The following is a 26,041-nucleotide window of genomic DNA, read 5'->3' as shown; positions in this document are numbered from 1 at the left end:
ATAGGGGCTTTTCACAAAGAAATCTTGATTAGTGTACGCAGTAGAATGCTTATTGCTGTTGTAGTTTAATGAAATAGTTCTTATATTAATTTAGGTTGTCTAACGCTAAACATAAAATTTTTTCAAGCAATTAATTTATTAAAACATTCAATCCAGTCAGAACTCTCATTAGTTAACCATCTTCAATTAACCAAATTCTGCTTTTTTTACTTTCTGAGAAATTTTGTTCTGCTACAAAATAAAGTTTTGCAACAGAAGCTATTGCAAAGGACCAATATTGAGTGTATTATCCGAACAACAACCTGTTTGGTGTCAGTAGATGCTGTGATGATGTTGACATTTTAGCTAAAATGAAAGCCGTTTCGAAAAAAAAACATGTACATAATGCTATTGTAATGTGCTTCAGGCTTCAACTAAGCTTCATAGGTAAAATGGAAACCACTTTTTCTAGCATAGGTGTAGTAAGAGAGCAAAAATCATTTCACTTCACAAGAATTCTAATGCACGAAAAGCAAAATGATTTATAATTAAAGGCTAAAGTATTCCTGTAATCGTAATGAATCTTCTGTTCATTATTTTCTACCATGTTTTCCCTTCACATATTTCAGAAATGTTAATCTCCTCAAATTGTATAAACTGTCAACCTTAACACGTATACTACACTTCGTGTCACAAGTCCCTTAGATATCGTTGCCATGGCAACTATAGAAAGGTCAGGTCAAGTGATAAAGCAAAATGTGACTTTCATCTAAAGTCATAAAAATCTGTGGACATGTTTGCATCGAGACAGAAAAAAAAAAAACACCCTGATGATGACCTCTTGTGAATGCTACACATCTCTGTCTTAACTCAAAAGATTCCACCTACAGATTTGTGCCACGTTCAGCGTCATCTAGAAAAAAGGGCTGTGACAGGATTTCAAAAGTGTTCAAATATCCAACAGGAGATGACAGACCATACTATATCTTCACACATAATCTTAAAACTCCGTATCAAATCACTCATTGCAATCCTCTGTCATGTCATATAGGACTTCATAACTTTAACATTGAATACTGTTACTATAGTAACCACAAAAAGCTTAAATGAAATATTTTAGGTTGATACACACTTATTAAAATCCGAACAGGTGTTGGTCACACAAGGACACGAGCAAGTATTGGATTAAAGGGTTGCAAAATGGTCTTCCAGGTGGTGAGTCACCAATTCAGATCTTGATTATGGCGAGATTAAATCCTTGAGCAAGGTCTTTTATCCCAATTGGTCCAGCTGAAATGTCCAATGAGCACAGACAGATTTGTTTTTTTGTTTTTTGTATGAACCCTGAACTGAGGGGCTTTTTTTTATATCTGAAGAAAAACCTTTCATTGTGAACATTACCTTTACACAGCACTATCTAAAAATCAAATTAATATAGTTCAGCATAAGCAAACTTGTAATTACTGCATGTGCAATCAAGTCTACATGACCTCCTCCATGTCCAGACTGATTTGCTTCTGGACAGTTTATTGCCATAATTCATCTCAATAGCAACCAAACATCTACAAGCTCAGGTAAGTCTTGACTCATATGTTCCATCATGGTGTTTTAGCCATTTTATTTAAATAGGAAACAACATTATTGACATTTTATCAAACAGTGAGTGTCTGGTGGACAGTTTGTCTTCCTTCCACAGAGATGTTTACTGTTTCTGCTCAGGTGGGAGTTTCCGGTTGCGGCCTAAAGTGTAGAAACTGCAGGTTTGGCTAAACACATCGGTTGAGATAAGGGTCATTCAAGGCTGGTGGAATTATAATTACACTCTTTGCTCAACACTCCGGTTTTGCAGCATTATCTCTGACCTTCAAGAAAACAGCCCCCAAAACAGAATTTGTGTTTTAATATAACCATTTAACCTTTTTTGAAAGCTAGAAAATGATTCCGAAGAAAAAATAAAAAGGAGAAAGAAAATATTTGTTAAACTTAACTTTGTTAAATTTGACAATTTACACATTAGAAAACTGAAAACAAAAATTTTGCCTACGGCAAACTAACAATGAAAGATGCATTACTCATTACATGGTGTGATAACTTATAAGTCAAGTATTGGTAAAATGCATATTGAAGCATGTTCCCCACACTGGGATTATTATTAAAGCGATACTAAGCACAATAAAGAAAAGTCGTTCCAGCTGTGCATTTGTTATCAGAGTTGTTTATTGTGCAAAACATGATATCCTGCAGACTTCTACATCTACACCTAGCAGCAGTGTGCAGACAGAGGCGTGGCTCAACGTAGGCGGGATTAAATGAGTTGCACTCCGCCCACTGTATGTGATCCTTCTTTGTCACTATATTTGCCGTATTTTCTTCGCCTTCAAACTCGGTCAGAGAGAGAACACAAATGCACAGAATACATTTGGGAGTTTAACTTTGAGTTAATTTTAACTACATGCGGCCAACAACAAAATCCAGCCTTGGACGCATCTAAAATCCGTGCGGGCAAAGCTGGAATGTGCCATCTTCTCTTCTCTCATACCTCAGCTGATGTGCACGCTGAGTGTGCCTTCACTTAACCCTCACAGGCTTTTTTTTGGTTTCTTAAGTCTTTATTACTGTCACTAGTGATACATCTTTCCATCACTGCACAATATATGCTCTTGCTTCTTTTACTGATAGATTCTTCTTTTTTAATTTTCTCCCCCTTGTGCACCTTTTTCTATGTGAACAGACAACTGTCTCAAAACTAACGCTTCATTTTCTCTGGTCAATGGTCTTGATAACTGCATTTACTGCTGAACACATCGTAATTAAAGTAACTGATGATTTTGTTCATGGAAATGCTTCTGTGTAGCCTGTGAGGTATATTTTTTTTGTAGTGTCTGAAAAGTTATTTGTTTGTGGATAAGTGTTTATTACTTTTTCATTCTGATTGAGAATATTGATGTGATTTACAATAAAACTAGTAGACATGTCCGTCGGTGGCTTTCTTGGTGGCTACTGAAATAACCAGCATTACAAAACATAGCAGTACATCAATATTAATAACAATTTCAGAAATGTAAATTATCTATTTTGATTTTGTCAAATACATCTAGGAAAAGAAACATAAAAACAAACATTGAAAAAAAAAGATAGGGAAACAATAAGTACACTGTCAGTTAACGCTAAAAGAAGTTTAGTTCCACTTTCATTTACTCAAATCTATTTTTTTAGGAACAGTAATGTAAATAGTCTGATGAAGGAGACAAAGACGTTTTACTTTTGCAAGAACATTGGAATTTGGATTTTAGAAATCAGTCTCCTTTAAGTCTAAAAAATTCCAGCAAATTAAAACTGACACAGGTATGGAAAAAGACAAAGTGGATATATTTTTTTTTGTCTCCAGAGAAAAAAAAACAATTTACCCCCTGACAATGAAATGAAAACCGTCATATCAAGGATTTACGTAATAAACGTCATTCCAACAGATTCTAAAGCGAAGAAAAGCGGCTATGCGCCTGTATGCCACTTTTTACGTTAGGAAAGCGTTTCATATGAGTGCAAAGCCGCTTTTTCTCAGCATCAGAATTAGCTGATTCCCATTGATGGTGTAAACAGTCGAATAGTTATAGTAGGTCAAAGACCATGTGTTATTTAGGTTTCACCGGCGACAGCACCAGTGTTAAAGGTTTAAATAGAAATTCTGCTAAGTTAAATTAAAGATGCAGAAAGCAAGTTGTATCAGGTTGTGCCAATTTAAAAAAAATATCAAAAGACATAAACCAAAAGGCAGTGGGTAAAAACATTAAGCACACACTTACTACTTTTAGGAGGAGCAACATGCTGCAAAGCAAATACCGAATTAACACATGTAGGGTATTTTAAAATGCATGTTTTGGAATAGTTAGGTAATCAGGAGCGTTACAGAACACTGTCAATACAGCCACACAAACGAGAGAAAAACAGCAAAGATCTTAGAGATCCTATTGTTGCAGCAGATCTGTCCGGCAATCCTTATACAGCCTTTTCCGAAGAGTTGAGAGTCTATTATTCCTTGTGAGATAGATTATACACAAACCTTCCAGAACCCTCCTAATAGACCATCAAGCACTTCAGCTTCTGAGTACATTTCTGTCTTGTTCACCGACTATAACCAGATCAGGTTTGTCAGGTCTTCCAGGTGTAAGTGCCTGTGTTCCTAGAAGTAAATCTTAACTTTACTGAGGATTCTTGCAGCATATATACATCAGCGCTTCCACAAAACGACCTAATATTGTTAGATATAGAGCCAACATTTATAGCTAATAGTAAAACATTTTTATTCTTGCAGATAGTTAATAGTTATGTGTTTGTCTGTGTGTACATAAACTGTGGTGGAACCTGTTGTCTACTGGAGGATGTTTTGGTGTTACTCTGTTTTTTTTATTTACCTCTGCTTTCACTTATAAGATCCTTGTACCTTACATAGTGTTTCACATTCTTTTTTTCCTTGCTTTCTTTTGTATTTTGTTATACATTTCTTTTAAATGCAGCTGAGATTTAATATATTACTGTGTAACAAATGTTAAAACTGCATTTTTTCAAGTAGTAGTTCTGCAGACGGAGCTTGGGCTTTTTTAGCTTTGAATCCAAATAGGTTAGAAAGTTGATGTTTGGGCTTTTCTGAATTTTTCCAAATTTCAGTGAAGATGATTTTATTTTTAAATATACATCTATATAAGTCTGTAAAACAGGAATCAAACGAAAGGAAAATTCACAAAAGTAAATGCATAACAAAATACTCCGAAATGATCCTTGTTACATCTCTTTAAAGTGTATTTTAGTATATACACACAGCTTCTACTGTCAGAGTGCATTTAGCATTTAACAAATCACTAACCTGCTACTGTTGTTGAGCTTGAACTATATTCACTCTTGGGGCAGAACACTGAGCTTCTAGACAAACAAAGCTTTCTTTTTACAAAGTTGCCCTTTGAATCTTCAGCTCACCCAACAAAAACATTTACAGCGGAAATCTTCAGTTAGTTGGCCTCAACTGAGTATTCTGTGGCCACCAGTGGTTAATGTAATTTATTCTAAAGTGCATTAGCCACACTAAACAACTTTTGCTTATGTGTTGCATCATCCAGGATGTTCAAAAAAAGTGTATCCAAACATGGTCGTCACCTCCCAAAGGCTTTATCTGGTAAATAACAAAAAAATAAATAAAAATAAAAATAATCAACCCATGTCCTAGTAAGGAAATAAAAAGGAGAAAAAAACAAAACAGGATCAACATTGAGCAGAAGTCTATTTAATTGTTGTGGTAGGACAATAATAAAATTGTGGTGATAGAAATCCACGCAAAAGCTAAACTACATAATGCTTACAAAAGGATTTGTTAAAAAAAGCATTATTCACATTGATGTGAAAGACTGAAAAACAAAGTGCTCACACAAAAACAAAGCACCAAACATCCATAAGGGAAGACAAAATTCTACTATAAGTTGAAAATAATTGTTGATACTTCAAACGCAAACTAGGTGATACATCTACTTCAACATTACAAGTTAATATAAGGGAAAACATAAAGGAGAGCTATAAATACATGAAGTGCTACAGAACAATTATATTTGTATTCAAAGCATTTGATTTTATCAATGTATCTTGTTGTCAGAGAACAATAACTAAGATGGGATCCTGTTCCGACCTACATCATTTGTCCTGTAAGTGATCATCGCTCAGTCCTGCTGTTTGTCTAATGAGTAATAAATACGGTTTCATTCAACCGACACAAGTTGCCCATTCCTCAGCACTAAGCATGATAGCTTAGGCGACATTCCATTGGAATTATATGAGGGTAATTTTTCAGCTGGTGGGATGGTCCGATTGCCTCTCTTATATTTGGCTTCCACTGGCACACTTGTCTTTAAGCTCTGCAAGTTTATAGGTCTATTAGGAATACATCACACAATGAGTGACATCAATCTTATTGTGTGAATGTGCGCTGGGTAAATATAAGATAAAACCCTCCATTATGGGGCTTCCAAAGCACATTTGCCCAGCAAAATTGATCTGGTATTGGCAATTTACACTTGGTGTGACCTTTCTAAACTGCCAAAATACTTCAAAGCTAATATTGTTTGGGAAGGGAGCAAGAAAAACACACGGTTCCATGAAATACTCCGGAAAGTGAGTGAATAGTTTAGGTTAACAGACTATTCAGATTGCAGTTATTCATTGATAATCCAACATGTGAAACGAGGTTTCATACAGCTAGGCATACTGGGCATATGTACTAAGTCTCCAACAAAGAACAAGGTCATTGACTTTATTAAAATGGATAAACAAACAAAAAACACTAAGACTGTTGGCTCCACATGATCAGAATTCTCCGATTGTAGGTTGTAAGAATGGAGGCCCATGTGGATACCCTGTCCTCTACTGTAATTCAAAAGGTCATGTTGTTTTTTATCATTTCTTTTGCTTTTTAATTGTTGTTGTGATCTTGAACATGTTCTTTCCTTGAGTGATTTGTTGGTGTTATCTGCACATCAGGGCCACCGTACTTAACAAAGAACAGGAGTGAGAGGCAACTTTTGTTCACTTATAGAAAGGGGGGTCTTTTACACAATTTAGTTTGGCCCCTAAACGTGGGATGTGACACTTAATTTACTTTACATAGTGTTTTAGCAGACTTAAGCAACAAACCAACGATGTGACAACGCTTTTTTAACAGTGCATCAAATCTTCATCAGATTTTTCAGGACGACTTTGGTTAAATTGGCGAGCAACGAGGTCCAAATAGGTCACATCTACCTTTAACTTTAGGTTTCTGATGGATATCTTCATTTATGAGGAACAGGTGAGAGACTTCAGGCCACATGTCTCTACAGAGCTCTCTTCTCATTTACTATATTGATATCTCACATCTACTAAGCCATCTGAGCTGTAGTTTGAGACCCTCTGGGTCTCTTTGCCCCTAATCATGTTAGCTCCATTTCCTGTAGGTATGCCTCAAGCATAGTCTAATGAATAACATCTATCAACACCCTGGAGTAGAGGCCGAAGGCCTGAGGAGGAAAAGTCATCAACTCTAAGGCACCCTGCAGCCCCAGTTTTTGTCTGGCAAGTTACACCATTTTAAATCTGTTTGCATAAGAAACTGCGGAAGACAAACTGCTTGGGAAGCTGGAAGTCAATAAAAAGACATAAAGTGATGGGTCCAACATATGTTGGAGCAAATTAATTGCTTGGGGAATTATAATCACCACTCCTTCCTCTGATGTCATTTCACCAGCAATCTCCTGACTTTTCTTATGACAGGGGGAAGACAACAACATCTTTGCCAGGCTAAGCACGAAACACTCTATAGGAAAAAGGCTTTGACAGCTCTAAACCAAAGTGAGTTACTAGCCGAACAGATATGGCCTCTTTTAAGGTTCCTTACTATTCTTTTAAGTTTCCTAGACTTTTACTCGTTGGTCTGACCAGCTAAAATAACTGCAGGGTGTCTAAGGTTTAGCAAAGCTTAACATTATCTAGCTCTGAGAAATCCGATATCATCCATTTAGTGTAAAATGTGTCTGACAAAATATGCATTTTGATTATTTCCAGACTAAGGCTTTGCTTCAAAAGCCTAAAAACAGAACCTTTAAATGACTGGTGCTTGTTTATCCTCCAGTCGGTGTTGCAGACTTCCCATAGAGCCCCTGCAGGCTGAAAGAAACAGATCGACGTTAGCGGGAAGCTCTTTGAGACGTCGTCACAGTCAACAGGCTTCCTAATAGCTATTTTGCACAAGCCTGTTGAACAAGGAGCTCTGTATATTTGTGAAAACTGGCTCCAAAAAAGTGAGAGACCTACTTTCTAGATTTGTTATACACACTCAGCAAAATAACATGGAAAGCATTTCATGTCTTGTTCCGTAAGCTTGCTTCTAAATGGGGCATAAAGAGGAACTTTTCCTGGACCAAATTGTGAAGGTGAAGCAGAAGACTGGTGGAGGGAGAAGTTCTGGTTCATAATGACATTGAAAAGACAGTAAATAAATAAGATAGGCCTGGTTCTCTTTGAAATCTGATTGATGTGTCTTTTGGGATGCCCCCCAGTATGAAAGACCTACTGAGCCTGTGGCTTTCATCCCTGACTGAAAATCGATGAGCCAGGATGTATGAGAGACTCCTGGTCTCTACCAACCAATCTCCTGACAGATTCCCAGGTAAGTGTCTCACAAAAAAGGGAATACACGATAAAGCAGTTGGGAAACACGCCGACTTTTTTTTCATTTTGAGCTATTTTTTTCTGCTTTTCAAAAACAAATCTTTTGAGTTTGCGGCTTAAATAAAATTTTGTCCACAGATGATGTTACTCTATTATTTAAAAGGGCTTATATCATGCAAAATCAACATCTGTGATCTTTCAAGTGCATTATAGTGTTCATTCCTCACAAAAAAGCAACCCCAAAGTGGTATTTTGATCCATTCAGACATTTCTGGGCATTTCTCTAAAAACCTGCTCTCTGATCACCAGCCCCCCCAATCCCCCAAAATGAGTGGGTCCTCACATTGTGCCAAAGACCAGTGTGGAAGAGCCCCTTCCAGGAAGAGCCTGCTTTGCCAGCACCGCCCCCAGACTAACACATACACCTACTTTCTCCACGAAGCAACGGTGATCGGCTAATACACGTCTATTTTATATGCACAATATGCACATTCATCTTAGCAAAAGTTTGGATATTGTTTGTCTTCATGAGGTAAAAGCAGACACGCCGTTAGGGCTGTGACGATAACCGCATCACCGCGGTGATGAGGTCATCACCGCGGTGATGAGGTCATCACCGCATCACCGCACTTTTTTTTTTTTTTGGAACTATAATAAACACATTCATCTTTGCTGATAATTTCCTTTTTCTGCTAGTCCTGTGTTCAGACTTTCTTTCTTTCAGACTGTTGTCTCCTTTTCTCCCACGCGCTCGTGCTCTCAGTGTCTGCCTTCGCGCTGCACGTGGCACGCGGCTCCGTTTACACAAACAGGCGCGCGCTTTCAGAAGCACACATCCTTATTCTACAACAGAAGTTTCCGTCTCGTGAGGAAATACGACAAATTTACTGCTTTCTAATTATTAATTTCCATTGTATTCATTTCCATTACAAGCTGGATGCGTTCCTAAGTGCGCGACACGGCCGCCCACCGGAGGATTTTGTGTTTTGGGGGGGTGTAACTGTCCTCCTTCAATCCGTAACACCCAACATGAACGCGCACTGTTAGATTTCCATGAAAATCACTACATGTGTTGTTTGGGAACTATTTTTTGCAGCGTAACGTTACGTTACGTGTCTGTATAAACAAAGGCGGAGCCTCCTGCCCCGCGTTCTTCATGGGTGTCAGGCTTCACGGCTACCGGAAAGGTGACAGCGTCTGCAGTCTGTTTATTACTGGGCAATATATAATATTCTGAGAAGATGTCTGTACCAGAGAGCACTGGTGAAACTTGCGTGCAGCTCCAGAGCGGTCCGCTGCAGAAGAATCAACACGCACCCCCAACACACATGTGCGCACCTTCCTACTATAACTACACAAGACGCTCCGCGCTCACACACAGAGTCAATCTACAACACCTATAGTTAGTTCACAAGTTAGATATGTAGTTGTTAGTTGTTGTCATTTGTTGTCATTGTGTTTTTTTTTTTTTGGGGGGGGGGGCTGCGGTTAACCGCAACACCGCGCCCCCTGGTGGTTCATCACCGCGGTGATGAAAAATTCGACACCGTCACAGCTCTACACGCCGTAGAGGCTGGTTCTAGGTTGACGTCATCAAATGGGCGACAGCCACACAGAGCAAAAGCGGGTGCCTCGGGGATCAAGTCATTTAACTTTCAGGTTTCATGATAGCTTTTTCTAAAAAAAAATGTGATCAAACCTCTTTGTTCTTCTGACGCACCATTGGAAGATCGAAAGGATAAAAGAAAATGTGAGAAAACACCTAATATCAGCGGTCCCCAGTACAGTGGGTCATTTGGTACCGGACGGCACAGAAAAAATAAATAACTTAAATTACTTCCGTTTTATTTATTTCGGAAGATGAAAGATGTTTTATTTAGAAAAATTGCCCTATCCCTGTTACATTAGTCTATGTAACTAACTCCTTACGCAGGCCAAGACGCTCTTCTCGGTCACGTGATAGGATACCGCTAAAATAAAACCCAGGAGCTAGCAAAATGAGTAAAAAACAAACGTCTTTGGTAAGTTTCATTGCCAAGGGGAAAACACCCAGCCAGGAGACAGAAGAGAGCCTTCGACTTCCAAAAAAAGAAAGCTACAATTAATAGACATTAATTCTTTTTTGCACCATGAGTGTGGGAAGGGGAGAAGATGATCAAACCTGTGCGATGTACAATTTCATGCGTGTCAAAATAAAACCCCAGAGTTTGAGTTCTCACCTTTCTGTTCCTCCTTCATCGTAGTGGTGCTACAACAATTGCCTGCCATATATTAAAAATCAGTCCGTGAAAATCTTTTCTGAAGTCATACTGGTCTGTGGCATAAAAACATTGGGGATCACTGCCTTATAGGAAGTCAGGTTAAAAACTTGACATCGTAGAGCAACAAAAACAGATAAAGAATGGAAATAAAGCTTAGTCGACAGCCGACTCAAGGGCAGTCAAGTGGTGTGCGGAATTCAGGACGGAAAATGGAAGGTTTTTTTGAATTGCAACTTAAAAATTACAATGGCATAGAAAACTGGGTAAAAATCAAACAGACAACTTGTAAATAAACACTATGCTTGGTATACAGTATTTGGTACCCAGAACATTATCCAGATGAGTTTTAGATTTTTTTTCCCGGAAGTCAGCTTCAACGCAAATCATGGCTTCTCTGTTAACCACTGTGTTGAATTAGAAGTGACTTGTGTAATTATGTAAAACATGATCACTGCTGCTGGAGTTTCTATTCAAGGAAATTAGAAACAAGGAACAAAGAAAAACCTTTTGGAACTGGGTGTAATTTCCACAAGCAGCACCTTGGACTGGACTCTGTCTGACATTTGAGGAAGTCTAGGGAAGAGCAGTTTAGCCCAAAGGATGAAAAAGAATGCCATGTTGGATTTAAATGAACTTACTTTGGCGGTAAGTGGAGAATCTCTGTGTGACTGGCAGACTCTCTCTGGTGAATGCTGCTCGTTTAAGGATGACAGGAGGTTAATCAAGCTTTAAAGCACAAGATTACAACTGACATGACAAGCGGGATTGAATAGATTTGGCACACTGTCTGGTAAAACTGCAACAAGTTTCCCTCTTTAACCGGTAATTTTATGGAGTGAAATGCCGTCAGTTTCTTTAAGTCAGAAGGCTAACCATTAGTATGTCAAAAAATAATCAAGAAACAGTAGTGTCTGGATAGATTCTTAAACAAGGCTGTCGCACAAAAATATTGATCCCAAACAGATACAGTATGGGTTATCAACTCACTAAATATTAGTTTCATTGGTTTCAGTACAACTAGCACCAAAAACTATAGATATGTGCTTTTACAAAAACAACTTAATACATTTTTCTCTGTTTTCACAGCTAAACTCATTTCCAGATTCCATTAAAAAAAAAAAATCTATGGAGCAGCCATGTAAAAAGGATTTGACTCCTCTCATCACCACAGCGTTCCCAATCCATCAGCTGTTGATCAAACCATTGCTGAGCTCTACATCAATAAACAAGGAGGTGTCAGATGCTCACAAGGTGAAGTAAAAGTGTGCTGAGAAAAAAGCCATTCACAATGCAAGGGGGGTCAAAGGGCAGGGATGCCCAGTTTAGCCCTTAGATATTATATCTTATGATTTTATGTACTTTATGATTCATGTCTATTACACAATCCCTGGCATGACGCCCATTGAGATGACTATTGTTGTAAATATTGGGCTATATAAATCAAAATGAATTGAATTGAATGCTTTGGAGAAAACCATTACATCATTGTTGTCTCGGTGAAAAAAACAAATGCATTTGGTCTGTGTGTGTTACATTAAAAACCTGTTTAAAATTTCTTGATATATTAACAAATGGGTGGTAAAAAATAATTTTCCTTTCTAATCATAGCAGAGGAACTTGACTTTTATGGAGCACTCATCATCTAACCAAGTTTACATCCTACTGAAACAAAGTGGAAAAGTCTTTTTAGATTACAGTAAAATATATGCATTTGCAAGGCAGAAACACATCATTCTGACCCATTAACTCAACACTGTAACAAAAACACTTTGGGTAACAGAAACATGGCATACTAAACATCAACTAACACTTTGAAAACAGGTCCAATGCCTCCATATAGAGCCTTCTATAAGTTGTGTAATTTCACCTCTTAACCCTTTTGCTATCTTAGATGACCCCAGCCTTACATTGACGTGTTCTCCCTACCATGACAAAGGTGGATAAAGGTGGAAAGATGTCATGTAATCCATGGACACCAGTGAAGATCACAAATCATTGAAAAAAAAAAGGTTCAGCGGACTGTTTACTGAGTCTAGATGACCCAACTCCCAATGTTAAAGTGCCTAGGATAGCACAAGGGTTACGCCACTTCCAATTTACGGAAGTCTTCAACTCAAAATGTTGATGTTATATAAATTATTATGCTAAAGAGAAATAAATGCCGGATGTGGCTCCACTTTGATTTAGTCTGAAAACGTTAAATAAACAAATAAATAATTTGTATTTAAAAAAAAAAAACTAGTTGGAATTCTGGTGTCTGGCTTTTAGATTTTTGTTTTTTTGTAGTGGCCATAAAAAATAGTATATTTCCTGCACTGCAGAGGATACAACAAGGCAACGACCTTGACCTGTATTTCACACTTTCATAGAAAAGACAATCCATCACGTGGAACAACAACTTCCTTCCACTCTTTAACAAGCATTACACTGTTTTCAAGAGGGCTTTAACTAAAGAAAGCACAAGGCTCTTTTGAGGTGTTTAAACCAACCATGTGTGCCCCACAGTCTAACTCATTAAATATGTTGAACCATCATGTAAAGGTTTGTTTCCTCTCCAACACCCATTTGACCCACTGGAGGTTTAGTGATTCAAAATTTAAATTTATATCTAACAGTAATAGTAAAAGTCTGTCAGCATTTGTGGTTAGGAATATGTAATACAACAAGACAGGAAGTCATTGGCATGATGTCAGGTTCTACTCTTGGACATTCTTTTAGACATAAACTACATTCACACAGGTCTTGGTAATGTGTGTTCAAGCAACCACTATCAATGAACAGTCTATGTAAATGCGAGTTTCAGGATTTCGCAATCAAAACTCTCAGGTTCACATGTCACTTTGCAAATTGTACAACCGTTTTCAGGCTCCATGTGCAAAACGCGTGGCAATTAAACACACGTTAAAAGTTAATTCAGTTAAACTTTGACCAATCAGGGACTCGGATTTGGTTGTGACGTATGAATGCCGTCCCTTTAAATTCATGAAAGTGCCGACTGTTTGAAAATTGATCATGAAGTAGTTAATAATTGTGTTAATAATCTTATAGTAGACCTTGTCTTTCATATATTGGAGTAGAGCTGCGAAAGAAAAAGCCTTAAGCAAGATTTGGACTGCTTTGACTTTTCGCAATTAGCCTCTTCCAACTGCAGGTACATGTGATAGTCAACAGTTCAGTGTAAACACCATGTGCTAAACGCACGCTCAAGAACAAGCTTTTAGTGGATTCTTGAATGTGTGTCAAATGCCCAGTGTAAATGTAGCATCACAAGTATAGACAACAGCCCAACTCCAAAGTATTTGTACTATCCCATGACTGTGATAAACTTTACATCCAAACATGCAGTTCTTGTAACTAGATTTGATTCAACGGATTCCTCAATTTACAAGGTTTCTGTTGATGAAATTGCACATTTTTTAAAAGTGTGAGATTGTGATTTCTGGATTTTGCATTATAAAAAAACATTTTCATTTTACAATATACATGCTGATGAAATGCAAGTTCATCCACAAATAAAGGAGAAGACAGGAAACGACAGGGACTGGACATGCAGTCATAAAAAATGAAAAATACGCAACAGTGAGAGCATCTACAGTGCATATCTCAGTGTCAACCATCTTCCAGAAAAAGACATCTAGTGGGCTGTTTAATATCAGTTTGACATTTACCACTAACACATGGGGAAAGCAGAATAACACAGAATGGCCAAATCACTGAGGACCTCAGGCATGTCCAGCAGGATATTCACCAAACATTGCTACAAGACAGGAAGTGGCATCATGCTGTCAACGTGTAAACTAACAGAAAGAGTACGGAAGGAAGGTAAGTACTGCAGCTGTGCTACATTAGAGGAAGCGCGCTGAGTGAATCTCTTTCTCTTTTTATGCCCATTGTTCGGATTATATAAGCGTTTAAAGACGTAACACTTGGAATGAAGGCTTAAACTCAAGGGCAACTTACTTTCCACAATGATGTGCTTCAGAATATTGGATTTCAAAGGTATTTGGTGAAACATTTACACCATAGCACTCTGTGGCTGAAGCACTCATGTCCATTATGATGTTTCTAGTTGAGTTTTCTGCTGTATCCCTAAAGGTTTTACTGTATCATGATCAAATGACACAGCAATGAAAATGGGATCCAATTTCATTGTCCAGCTAATGAGGTTTTGTCTTTTTGTAGACGTTTGATACTGCTGTTGCTACAACTTGAGAGTATACCTAGTTATGACATTAGCTCTAATCTCTACTTGTAGTATACACAGGAAAGTATACTTATGTATGTTGAGAACACCAGTCTTTAGCCCTCTCTAGGTAAGTGTTGCAAATCTGCAACACATAACTTGTAATAGCATTATATTCTTTTAGCCCGTCCATTTAAGCCTATTTTCTTCTTAATAAAAACAATTAGTTTGGCCTAGAGAGGGTTAATGCTACTCTCTGAAAGCACAGTTTGTGTAAGGACTGTGCTTTAGATCCTGTGTATTGGCCGGCATCAATAATAACATCTCCTTTCCTTTTTCATTCGTTAGTTCAGCACATATATGAAAGAAGTAATACCTAACAGTAATTAAGACAGAGATCATTACTGACTAAAAGCAGCACTGATCATTTAAATCAGACTTTTTATAGGGATCTTGTAATGCGTTTTGGCAGCCAGGCCTTTAATGCACCATTGGAAAGTGTAGGTTTCAATGGAGAGTGATACAGATCTAACATTTAGCGTTTTGTAATTACGTAATTCATTATTATTTAAATGTATTATTCTACAGTTTACAGTAGTTCATTTTTGCATAAGTTAATTAATTCATGGCCAACCATAAAAATTTTAAATTGGCTAAAACATTTAGATTCAGTACAGGACTTTTCCTTCCTTTAGGCCAGCACAATCTCAGTGAGTGTCCAGACAGGGAGAGAGGGTGGGTTATGCATCCAAAAAGAAAGAGTTGTTAAGAAGTAACAATTGGGTTAAAAAGGCAGTTAGATAAAAAAACACACACACCTAGAGTTCTGTTACCATAGTTAGCACCCGGCCACCGAGAAGCTGGACTGGAAGGGCTTTGATCACCTGTAACAATGATGGAGGTATAAGGGGAAACCATGGTGGAAAAGAAGGGAAGGAAGAACAGGACAAGAGAAAATGCATCAGAGGAAACATGTTTAAAGTACTGTTGAAACCAGTGAAGGAAAACCTTTGGATTTACTGTCCCATATAAACAAAACGTTAGACAGAAAAGCATAGGATCAGAGGAAAGGCAAATGAGATTATTGATCACGTCAATGAGGAGCCGCATTACGGGGATTGAAACAAGAAAAAGGACATGAGTATTGTCATTCATCTGAGTGTGTTCAACCATACTGTGAACATTGTCAGTTACCTATTCCTTGATACATACAGAAATACAGCAAGCGTACTTATTCTCAAATTGACCAAAAAACGTTACTATTGTTGAATCTGAATTTCATCTCATAGCTGTATTCCTTAGTTTGTGCTTTGATGTGGAGAAATGTCTCAATTCTCTTGAAGTGGGGGGTTAATAAAGGGTCATACCGTGTTCCCTTGCTATATTCCAGTTCACTTTTCGTGGTTTTGTTGTTTCGCTGATTTCTTTCTGTATAATTTGCATGCTTTTTTGTTTTATTAACAATGCACTGTGTTCTGCATCCTGATTGGCTGGAGACTGTAATGTGTGCATCTCTACAAATCTACGTAACTCTTCAACCGTCATCAGATCTTTGTTTTCATTCTATAATACTGAATTTAATTTTCCAACAAGGTTTGAACTTTGAGAGTTTAAACAAGAGAGAAAAGTGTGAAAATGTTCATGTCTGTCTGAGAAAAGTGTATAAAGTGGAGGAGTTTTAGTGCCTCAAGAGCCTGTGATACGACTTCGCTGATTTCACCTATGGCAGGTTATATTATGTATGTAACCCCCATAAACAGGTAAGAGAAATGTAAGACTTTCCTCATAAGGTATGATTTAGAAACGTGGACCAACATTTACTGTTGGAAATGTCATTTATTGTTTTCTTTTATTATGTATCTGGTACTGTCCACTCCTGTAAACTTTTTAAAAGATTATAAAGTTTACTTCGACTGCTACTACTGCTGTTTTGCATATAGGAGTCTGGCATGTTCAGACAGTTAAACCCTGTCCTCTTTAATCATATCCCAATGTGATAAAAACAATAATGCTTTCAACATCCCATATGCTATATATCAACCAGAGATGCCAGACAGGATGACGGCTGATGTAGTTCAGGCCTAAACAATGAACAGTTGTTCAGATAGAGTTAAAGTAGCTCTGGAGTGCTGTTCCAAGTCTGTACTCTTTCCTTTAAACTCTTTATTCAAGGCCTGGTTGTAGAGGTAAAAAGCATATTGTGCAGATCTAGTTTTGAACAGTTAATAGATAGTAATAATTCTTCATGAAGACAAAAAAAAAAAAAACTACATTTCTATTTCATTGTATTTATTGTGTAATGTCATAAGAAGTGTCCCCTGAAGGGCTGGAGTTTCAGTTGCCAAAATATTTGAGTCCTGTGCAAAGACGAGACCTTGTTATGCTGTGTTTAACATGTCTGCAGCGTTCAATGCAGCCCTCTTTTTAAATAACAATTCTCGCTATGGGAATGACAGCACCTGTGGCTCCTCTGCAGAACTCTCACTTGCATATCAATTGACTCTGGCACTCCTGCTAGGTGGTACTCCCCTGGGCATGACCCATTCATCATGGTAGAATGGAAAATGTTAACACATGGATTACTCTAAACCATCGCCGATCCCGTTGCTGAGAGCTTCATTAATGACAAAATGACAATGCATTTTTCCAGCCTTCGATTGCGGCACCTGGTGATTGCTTCTGTGCGCTGTGCATATGCAATGATCTAAATGTGCTGTTTGTGATTTATACAAGCACATTATTGTGCTGAAGGCAGAGAAGAATGGACAGCATTTCTTTCTTGATATGCCTGTCACAACAAACTTTTAAGAAAACCTCTGAAAAGGAAGGAAATCAACACAGAAGCATTTCAATGGCCCTACCATTGCGGGGTGTCCGTTTCCGCCTGTCACGGAAGGCTGCTCCGGACTGTAGAGCCTCCATCAGGCAGTCCATCACACCGGTTTCATCTCCTTCTGCAAGAGAACCCATAATGAAGACAACATGTTTATGGAACATAATTACACGTACACCACCTTTAACACTTTAGGATCTAATCTAAAAAACTTGGACTTTTACTCCAACCGCATTACCAATCATTTTACAGCAGAAGACAAAGTCCTGTTATTCTAAAGAGCTTCGACCAGTCCTTGGAAGCGCTCACATGTCGAGACAGCCCTGTCAATCAGGACTGCCCATTTTCTTTAGTAATCAGTTGGGATGGAGTAAAATACACTTAACTTAGTTTGGACTTCAGTTTAGAGGAGACAGACAGGATCCTTTCTGGGGCTAAAGTAGGGGAGCTAAGTGCTCTTTACAAAGATTTAGTGTGGAGCCGCTCAATATCCGAGCTCTCCATCATCGCTCCGTCAATGATGCTGGGACCAGCCTTCAAAATGCTCCGCCCCTGCCCACTTCTCTAGCTGTCCTGCAAATGCATGATCCCACATAGGTGGAGGCAGACGGCATCACACCGGGCTAGAAGGGCGACAACACGACTTGTGTAGCTGCACCCACATGTGTACATGGAGCGTGCTGCTTGGTGGCGACAGGGTTCAAAAATAAGCTTAGGTTCTATATCTAGGTCATCTATCTTTGTGCCTTTATACTAATGAGTCAGAGGGCCAACCTTTTTATCATTGTGGTCTGGAGCAGGCATTATTTTAAACCGGGATCATTAGAGTGAGTTATTGCGGTGGAAGAGACTTGCCATCAATTCTTCTGCACATATGAGTGAATTGGCTCTTCCTATATATCTACCATGGTGTTTCTATGATGTGTTTACAGAGAGTAAACTTTCAAACGTAGCTGCAGACAACTCTCAGCACACACGACTAACTTACATAGGTCCTGGGGTGATCAATCTTTTGTTACTTGGGTGTGCTCAAAATGACTAAAGTCAGGTGAATTTAATCTACAAATAAAACACTTTGACAAAGTATGACACTCTGCATATGTTTGCTTCTCCTCCAGAAACCAACTAGCCCACCTGCAATCACTCACACACAAAAAATACATAATAACTAAGAATAGAAAGAATGTCTTTTGCAAATGTTGAAAAAAAAAAAAAAACTGCAATACTAACTATTAAGTTGCATCCACTAATTCTACATCTTATCTTCGTGGTTTTCTTTCTTCTTCAAGTTCTTCCCAAGGGCTACTTTGAAATCAAAGCAACTGTTCCGACTTTGTGCTGTGTTTAAAAGCAATTCTGATTAAATCAAGCTTAATTAGACCAGCTTTATCTGAACAAAACCAAAGCTGAGCCAAGTAGTGCTTATCTCAAATTGCAGTACTACACCTCAGATGGCAAGCTTATTGGTTTAAAGGAGGAGCACATGAGTTTCATCTCCTGTGGAAATGAGGAACAATATCGTGATTAACTTGCACTTCTCTAGCTCCCAACATGTTGAGACACTTTTTTTAAATCTGGGCTAAAAAGGACAAGTGCCAGGTAAACATTTATGCACAAACACTTTGCTACTTTTTGACAGCTCCTTTTTTTTTGCTACCTTTTCATGCAGACCTGAACATCACTGGGGGCACCTGACACTTAGCTCAATTTGTCCTACTTCTACCTTAACTGTGGCGCAATTCATCATTTGTAACGACCAGAACTTGGGAGCCCTGTTGCATGGGGGTTCAAGACAGCAGACACAAAAAGCCAAAATGACTAAAATGGGAAGCATACTCCCAAGTCACTTCACAGCGCTCAATTAACTATGTCCAGAGCTGTCCTGAGCTTAAAGTCGGGCACTAGAAAAGTCTAACAAATAGGCTTCCTGTGCATAAACTTCACAAAACTGTGCAATCTGTGTATTTGTTCAGTAAATCTGTTGAATACAAGGTAAGCACTTAGTCTGAAAAGATAAAAAAAGCACAACATTATTTGACTGTACTTATTCTTGAAATCCTCATGCAAACTTTCTCAGCTACTTCTGCCCACTTTAGCTGACATTTCTGCCTTGTTCCTGTAATTCGCACGTCTTTTTTTTTTGAGCTGTTAAACCTAAGCCAAATATTCATCTGCTTCTCATTAGCTGCCGTAGCACGCTGCATGGTGGAGAATTACAGAAAAGTTAACCTTTTATGCACAAAGATCCTTCTCAAGAGGAAAGATCTCTTCTGCTTACATCAAATTGCTTTTTGTGTGGGTTAAGATGGGTTAAAACCCGAGACACTAAAAACTCTTTCAGTGATGAAACACCTAAGTAGGCATCCTTTACTTACGGATTCTTAGGTCTGTTGATGATTAGAGCAAGTGTTGAACATGATTGCAGGTTTTGCACTTTTAAGTAGTTTCAGGAACAAGAGAAAGCTTAGTGAAACTCCCGGAAAAAAAGATTCACCAAGTTCATAACTTTCCTTGAATCCCTTATTTCCACAAATCGTATTCACCTTCTGCATCTTTTACCTGGGAAGCTAGTATCACTTGGACCTAGAGACCGTGCCTAGTGCGACAGTGAGACTTAGGGGTTGGCTCCGTCTGCAGTATATTTACGAGCTCACTAACACGTTTTTTAATTAGCAGGGGTAACGTGAGCAATCTGCTCCCTGCAGGATTGACAAAGAAATTTCACACCTCTGATTAGTTTTTCATGGAGAAAAATGAAAATATGTCAAGCATAGTAAGAAAAAAAAAAAGAGAAAAAGTTGCTGTGACGTCCTGCTCGCTGATCCCAGGAGCAGAACGCAAGACGGAATCTGACAGAAACATAGGAAGGAAAGGGAAGGATAACAAATGGGGACAGACACGCGTTGCCATCGAGGATAAAAAAAAATAAAATAACAAGTAGAAGGGGAAATGTTCAGACATATAGAAGACAAATGAACATTTCTGTGGCTGTAATGTTGAGTCAATTTCTGCTGTATTTAACTATACTTATCTATAGGGAGTAGCACATAATATATGGTGAGAACACACAATCTACAGCTAACCCTGAAAACCTTTTATCTACTGTCGTTTTAGACTTTAGGTCACTCTGGAGTATAAGTTGCAGATGCAAAAAAAAGCCTAATGAAGAAGTAAAAATCACAATGGCAGAATAAACAACTATAATAGACTGAATATTCAGTGATGCTTAATTAGCTTCATGAAATATAGGAGGAACCTGGCAAATTAGCACAGCATATGAAAAATTATTAGATAACCATATCATAAAGAACATGCTAACAAGTCAACCAAACTCTTGATATCACTTTAAATTGCTAAATCATTTGAATGTTCCTCCTCTGTTTTGCGTTGTAACAATTCCGCCCCTTCTTCGTCGGTTGGTTCTTGCTTACTGTTAGTTGTAAATACTAATACTGAGTACTAATACTGAGATCTACAGTGATCTCTAGCAGTTGTTGCTTTCCTTTTTCTTTTTTAATCCCATTAAAGTCGCATTTTAGTATAAATTGACCCACCGGCAAAAATTTGCAAAAGAACGCAAATTATAATCTGAAAAATAGGGCAACAAAATTAAAATTCTGCATCCTTTCTTATTTTTATTTTGTGCTTTTAATAAGATCCCAGACTGAACTTGTTTTTTAAACTCTCTGATAAGAAGAGGGAAAATAGTGAGTGACCTTTGGTCATGTTAGCATGGTGACCTTTACCTGTGAAGGTCTAGAGCCCAATGCAAAAGGATTTTAATATAAACTCTCAATACAAATTGAAAATTCAAGAAACATTTTTTTTTCCCTTTTATTCCTACCAGTTGGTTTATGCAAAGCACTAAACAAAGAACAGCTGACATTTAAAAGTTTTCATTTAATCTAACGGAGCACGAAAAAGCCAAAATGCCGAATGCTGGGCACCAAAGGCGCAGCATTTGTATAATTATCAAAGTGTCAACAAAGCCTGTTCATAAATTCAATTTGGTGTTGTCTGTCATCTCCTGGATGTGTTGCTGCAGTGCATGAAAACCCAGCAGATCCACAGAGAACCCGCAGCTCATCATCCATCGTGATTTATTGGGGAAAAGAGAGAGAAACTTCCAACCTGCAAATTATAGCTTGGTGATCCCTGACGTATCCCCTATGCTAAGAGTGACATCAATGGCAGGTTATCTGAAAGAATCAGGCCATATTCTTGATGAATGGCTTTTAATAAATCCCATTTTCCACTGAATGCATATAATGAGCCTTTTTTTTCAAATTAAATAGGTTTTGCAAAATCAGCCAATTCACTTCAAAGAAAATTATGTTTTTGGTGTTATTAACATGTTTTGTGGCATTTTCTCATGATGAAGGACATGTTTTAAAAAAGCTAAGCTTGAAATTGAACATCTGAGTAATTCTTTATTCAAATAGTTGTGAATCAGAAGCAGACAAAAAAAAAGTAGTTTGAAAAAGCTTATAGCAGTGACGTAGGTGCTACATTTGGCAGGCCACAAGCTCCGTGCTCCGCTCCATTCTAATGCATCCACTTGCAGACAAATAGATCTATGTACTTGTTTGTTTTCCTCATCTGAGCTGGAATCTCATTCAAAACTGTACACCTGGATAGCTCCAATATTGCTCGCCATTTTTGTTGCACCGGCAATGCGAGGTTAGGGGTGTGAGGGGCTGTAAGTTAGTGGGAGATTGTGTAAACAGATGGATGATGGGAAATGGGGTGGGCTTACTCTACCCCAACAGTTCCCCTCACAACTAAGATGAGAATTTCTGATTAACTCCTGCCGCTCTGCAGAAACTATGTCCTAGAAAATGACATATTTCAAAAGTGTACAAGACAACTAGGAACACTTTTAAAATAGATCACAAGATGATCAGAGAGGGACTCTGACGACTAGTATTCATCCACCCTCCATGACTTCGAATGGGGGTATGAGAAAAAAAGGAATTGTGCTGTGTGTTGTTGCAGACTGTTTTTGAACACATTTGAGCCCATCTGTTCCCCCACAGACAGTCACCTGTGCAATTAACCTGGACCATTAGCCGTGAAACAAAGGCCTGAGTGGAAGGAGGTGTGTGTGTGTGTGTGTGTGTGTGTGTGTGTGCTGTTTTATGACCAGGTGGAGAGGCAGCAACTGCACTTTCTTTTAATCTCAGCCCTTATCTCTGCTCTCTCTTGTGTGCACCTGGTTCTGTGTTATTTTCGCACCTGAATTCAACCTCGACGACCTAGATATACACAACCACCTGCATTACTCAACACCCACTTCCTCTTACTGCTCTGTTTCCTGGTCCCTAACTGTCTAGGCTTTTGAGCATAAAAACCTTCCACTCGCCCTCCTTCCCAGCTGCACCAGCAGCTCCTAAGATCCAGTCAGACAGACCCCATTACTGTCACAGAGAGAACACAAGTGCCCGAAGCACAGCAGTCATGCACCTGTTAGATATGTTTCCTTTGTTTTTCCCCTCTCTCCTCTCTTTTACCATCTCCCTGCTGTCCAACAACCCGATCCAAGCAGAAGCTTTGAAATATCTGTAACTTTCCAGTAATTCCCTATTTGGTGATTTTAATAGTAGGGGTGTAGACAGGTACTGGCTTCCTTCCATTAAAAAGAAGGGAAGGGGCGGGAAGGGTGAAATTGGAAAATAAAAAAGGCACTATGCGCTAGCCAACTCATGTCCTTCCAAACTCAATTATGAATGCAGCCACCACACTTCATTCCAGGGTGAATGGAGGTGTAGCTAATACTATTTCCACTTTTTGGCGCCAGGGTCAGAGAGGAAAAACGTCTGGGTATGGAGTGAGGGTGTGGGGAGTGGGAAGAAGGTTTCCAGAAGGGTTGAAGGTGGGTGAAAGGTGAAAGGTATGTCGCATTTCCCATGCATGAAGTAGATGCCAGTGGAGGAGGCTTGGCCGGCCTGGTCACTGCGGGCGTCGCCTCGCACACACAAACAGGGAGATGTCTTGACTGCAAGAGACCGGGAAGAACGTGTGGAGAAGCTGGATGTCCACAAGGGAGAGATGAAAGTGGATTAGCCGCCGTGGCGATTTGCATTCTGTGGTGGAGCAAAAGCCCCTGCGATGCCCCGAATAGCTGGATGCATGAATAAGTAAACAAACAAAAACAAAAATAAACCCTCCATCTGGATGGATGCTGCCAGGCCCCAAGTGAGAAACAGAGTAGGGAGGGGATGCTACGAGACAGAAAGATGGGGGAGATGAGAAATACTTGCAACGCTTTACTCTTTCCGCTGCTATCATTTACCTCTTCTGCCTGCAGGCTTCCTCATTTACCATACCATCTATCCATACACTGCTGTTGGCTAGTTTGCCCAGTAACACTACCAACACACATGGGAGAGCTCCAACCCAGCACAGGCAGATGTTAAAGTTGACACACTTTCCTCATGCCACATGGGGTCAGAGTCAGGATGCCAGACGGTCCATGGGATGCTGTCCTCACACCGCAGTGCAGCTCAACTTCCCCCTTTTTTCGTAAGTGAGATACCGCTAAAATTGACTACGACATACCCTGACCCAAATTTAGTTCCTCTGACCCCCCCCACCCCAACCCCCTTCCTCAACAGAGAATAAACTTTAATGGGGCTGATATAGTGATGGATTCAACTGGTGGTCTTTGACACAGATAGAATTGTTTACTTTAATTAGAGAAAGTTTAAAGACCCACTCCGAATTGTGTGTTGATATTTTTAACTTGTTCCTGTAGGATTTTTCTGATGATTGAGGAGATATATAAAGATAATTAAGCTCAAAATTAAATTTTTAATGCATTTTTTTAAATTAAAATTGTGGAAAATCAGAAGCAGACTTTGTTTTAATCAATCTCATAGCTGTGGCGTAGAGCCTACATTCTACGTGAATGGAGAACTGCTACATTCCGATGCATACACTTGGAGAGAAATAGATCCATGCAGGTCCTTGTTTTCCTTATTGTTTGGCTAAAAACTGTACACTTATGGTCACTTATACCATGGTCTGGGTAAATACTTGATTCTGATTGGCTGCTGTGTGTGGGTAAAAAAGTGATAACCGTACGCCCCAAAAAGAAGTTCCGGTCACCTATCTCAAATCTTCTGTATCACTGCGCCGGCTTCTTTAAAACAACCTTTAGCTTCATCATCTGGACAAAAACAACCGGTAAGAAGGGAACTTTCTCTCTGAACTGATGTTTTAATTTAACCCATAGGGATGATCAGCATATATACATGTATATATATATACATATACATATATATATATATATACATATATATATATATTGCTTTATATCGCCAAATCTTGACTGCAGCGGTGGTGCGCCGCCTTGTCACGTGACCATGAAAAGGCGCCGCACCACGTAACAAATACTCCGCTTTTCGTGAAAAAAGCAATCCAAATTGGGGGAAAAAAACAAGAATTAAGGACTAAAAACTGGTTAATATTTCTTTCGTTTGTAAATGACCATGGCATAAGCGCGGAAGCTTCGAGTCAGACCGTTCAGGTTTCCACAATTGCGGTAAAAAGTGATTATTAACCCTTATTTATGCAATGTTTAGTTAATTATAAAGGAAAGAAAAAGTCAGTTATTCTGGTGTGCTCTTTTTACTGTATCTTTGAAAAAAAAGTGGGGAAAGCTGCTTAAAAACTACTTTAAAAAGTGTGCTGTCAATGTCATTGAACACACTCTTTGTCTGCTAATATTTGTACTCATTTTGACAGCTTCCGCAGTCCATTTGATGATTCCAACCTGCCATTTTGGAGCCTCATATCTGAATCTTTCAAAATCAACACTTTACTCTGAACTGCCTTTTGCTGCTGTGTGTTTTTTTCTTAATGCGACCACTGGGAGTTGCTAAATCCTACATCTTTAATTGCTTTAATGTAATCCTCATCCTCTCTGTTGCTGCTTTGCATTGAAATACATTTACATACAAACCACTAAATGTTTTTTATTATGGAGGGGGGAAAAAAAGATCTGCATTGCTAGCTATTGCAAAAGAACCCTTAGTGTGGTTGGCTGATGGGCGTTTAGTATCACAGTGGTGTGATGAGAACATTGACATGACGGATAATTTATTGTTAAAGCTTAAATGAACACAGACCTTTAAAAAATTCCCTAAATGACACTGCTAATTACTTTACTAAGGAAATAAAACACATAAAGGTATTTGTAACAGATTTAAATAATAATAATAAAAGCACTCAAATAAAGTTTGAGTCGTTTATATTTTAATGAGGGGCACATTTGGACAGAGGGCACAGAATTTGGGAATCCAGATCAAGATAACATCTGAACTAAACCCCACACGGGCTGTTTGCATCAGTGAAAGGCGGAGCCTTCTGTGGAAACTAAATGGATTTGACAATGGGATGTGATGGTCTTTGTAGTGAGGGTAATTAGGTTTGATTGACTGTATAGTGACTCGTGTGGTCCAGATCTAGGAGAGGAAATGATGAGATACTTAAACCACCCACAAATGAATGAAATTCAGCTGTGCCTAAGCTGATTTTACCAGGGAAAAGAGGTAGCACAGTGATGAAAGAAATGACAGAACGAAAGGAATGAGGACAGAT

The 26,041-nt window shown here is 38.7% G+C and overlaps 1 protein-coding gene across 8 annotated transcripts in view; it reads right to left on the bottom strand.

The window, feature by feature from the left end:
• diaph2 (diaphanous related formin 2) overlaps nt 1-26,041 on the bottom strand; it is a 426,600-nt gene that overhangs the window by 40,743 nt on the left and 359,816 nt on the right. For 6 of the 8 annotated variants that reach the window (XM_023958996.1, XM_023959001.1, XM_023958999.1 and 3 more), the window contains 2 exons: nt 17,469-17,561; nt 15,426-15,491 (listed from right to left, as the gene is read on the bottom strand). In XM_023958996.1, the coding sequence (XP_023814764.1) occupies nt 15,426-15,491; nt 17,469-17,561 (159 nt within the window). The remainder of the gene's footprint in view (nt 1-15,425; nt 15,492-17,468; nt 17,562-26,041) is intronic. The other 2 variants (XM_023958998.1, XM_023959002.1) reach the window with 2 other exon arrangements.

Source organism: Oryzias latipes, chromosome 10 (genome assembly GCF_002234675.1).
Source record: "Oryzias latipes chromosome 10, ASM223467v1".
NCBI lineage: Eukaryota > Metazoa > Chordata > Actinopteri > Beloniformes > Adrianichthyidae > Oryzias > Oryzias latipes.
The sequence above is the reverse complement of the archived record's forward strand: the minus strand, read 5'-3'. Positions and strand labels throughout refer to the sequence as shown.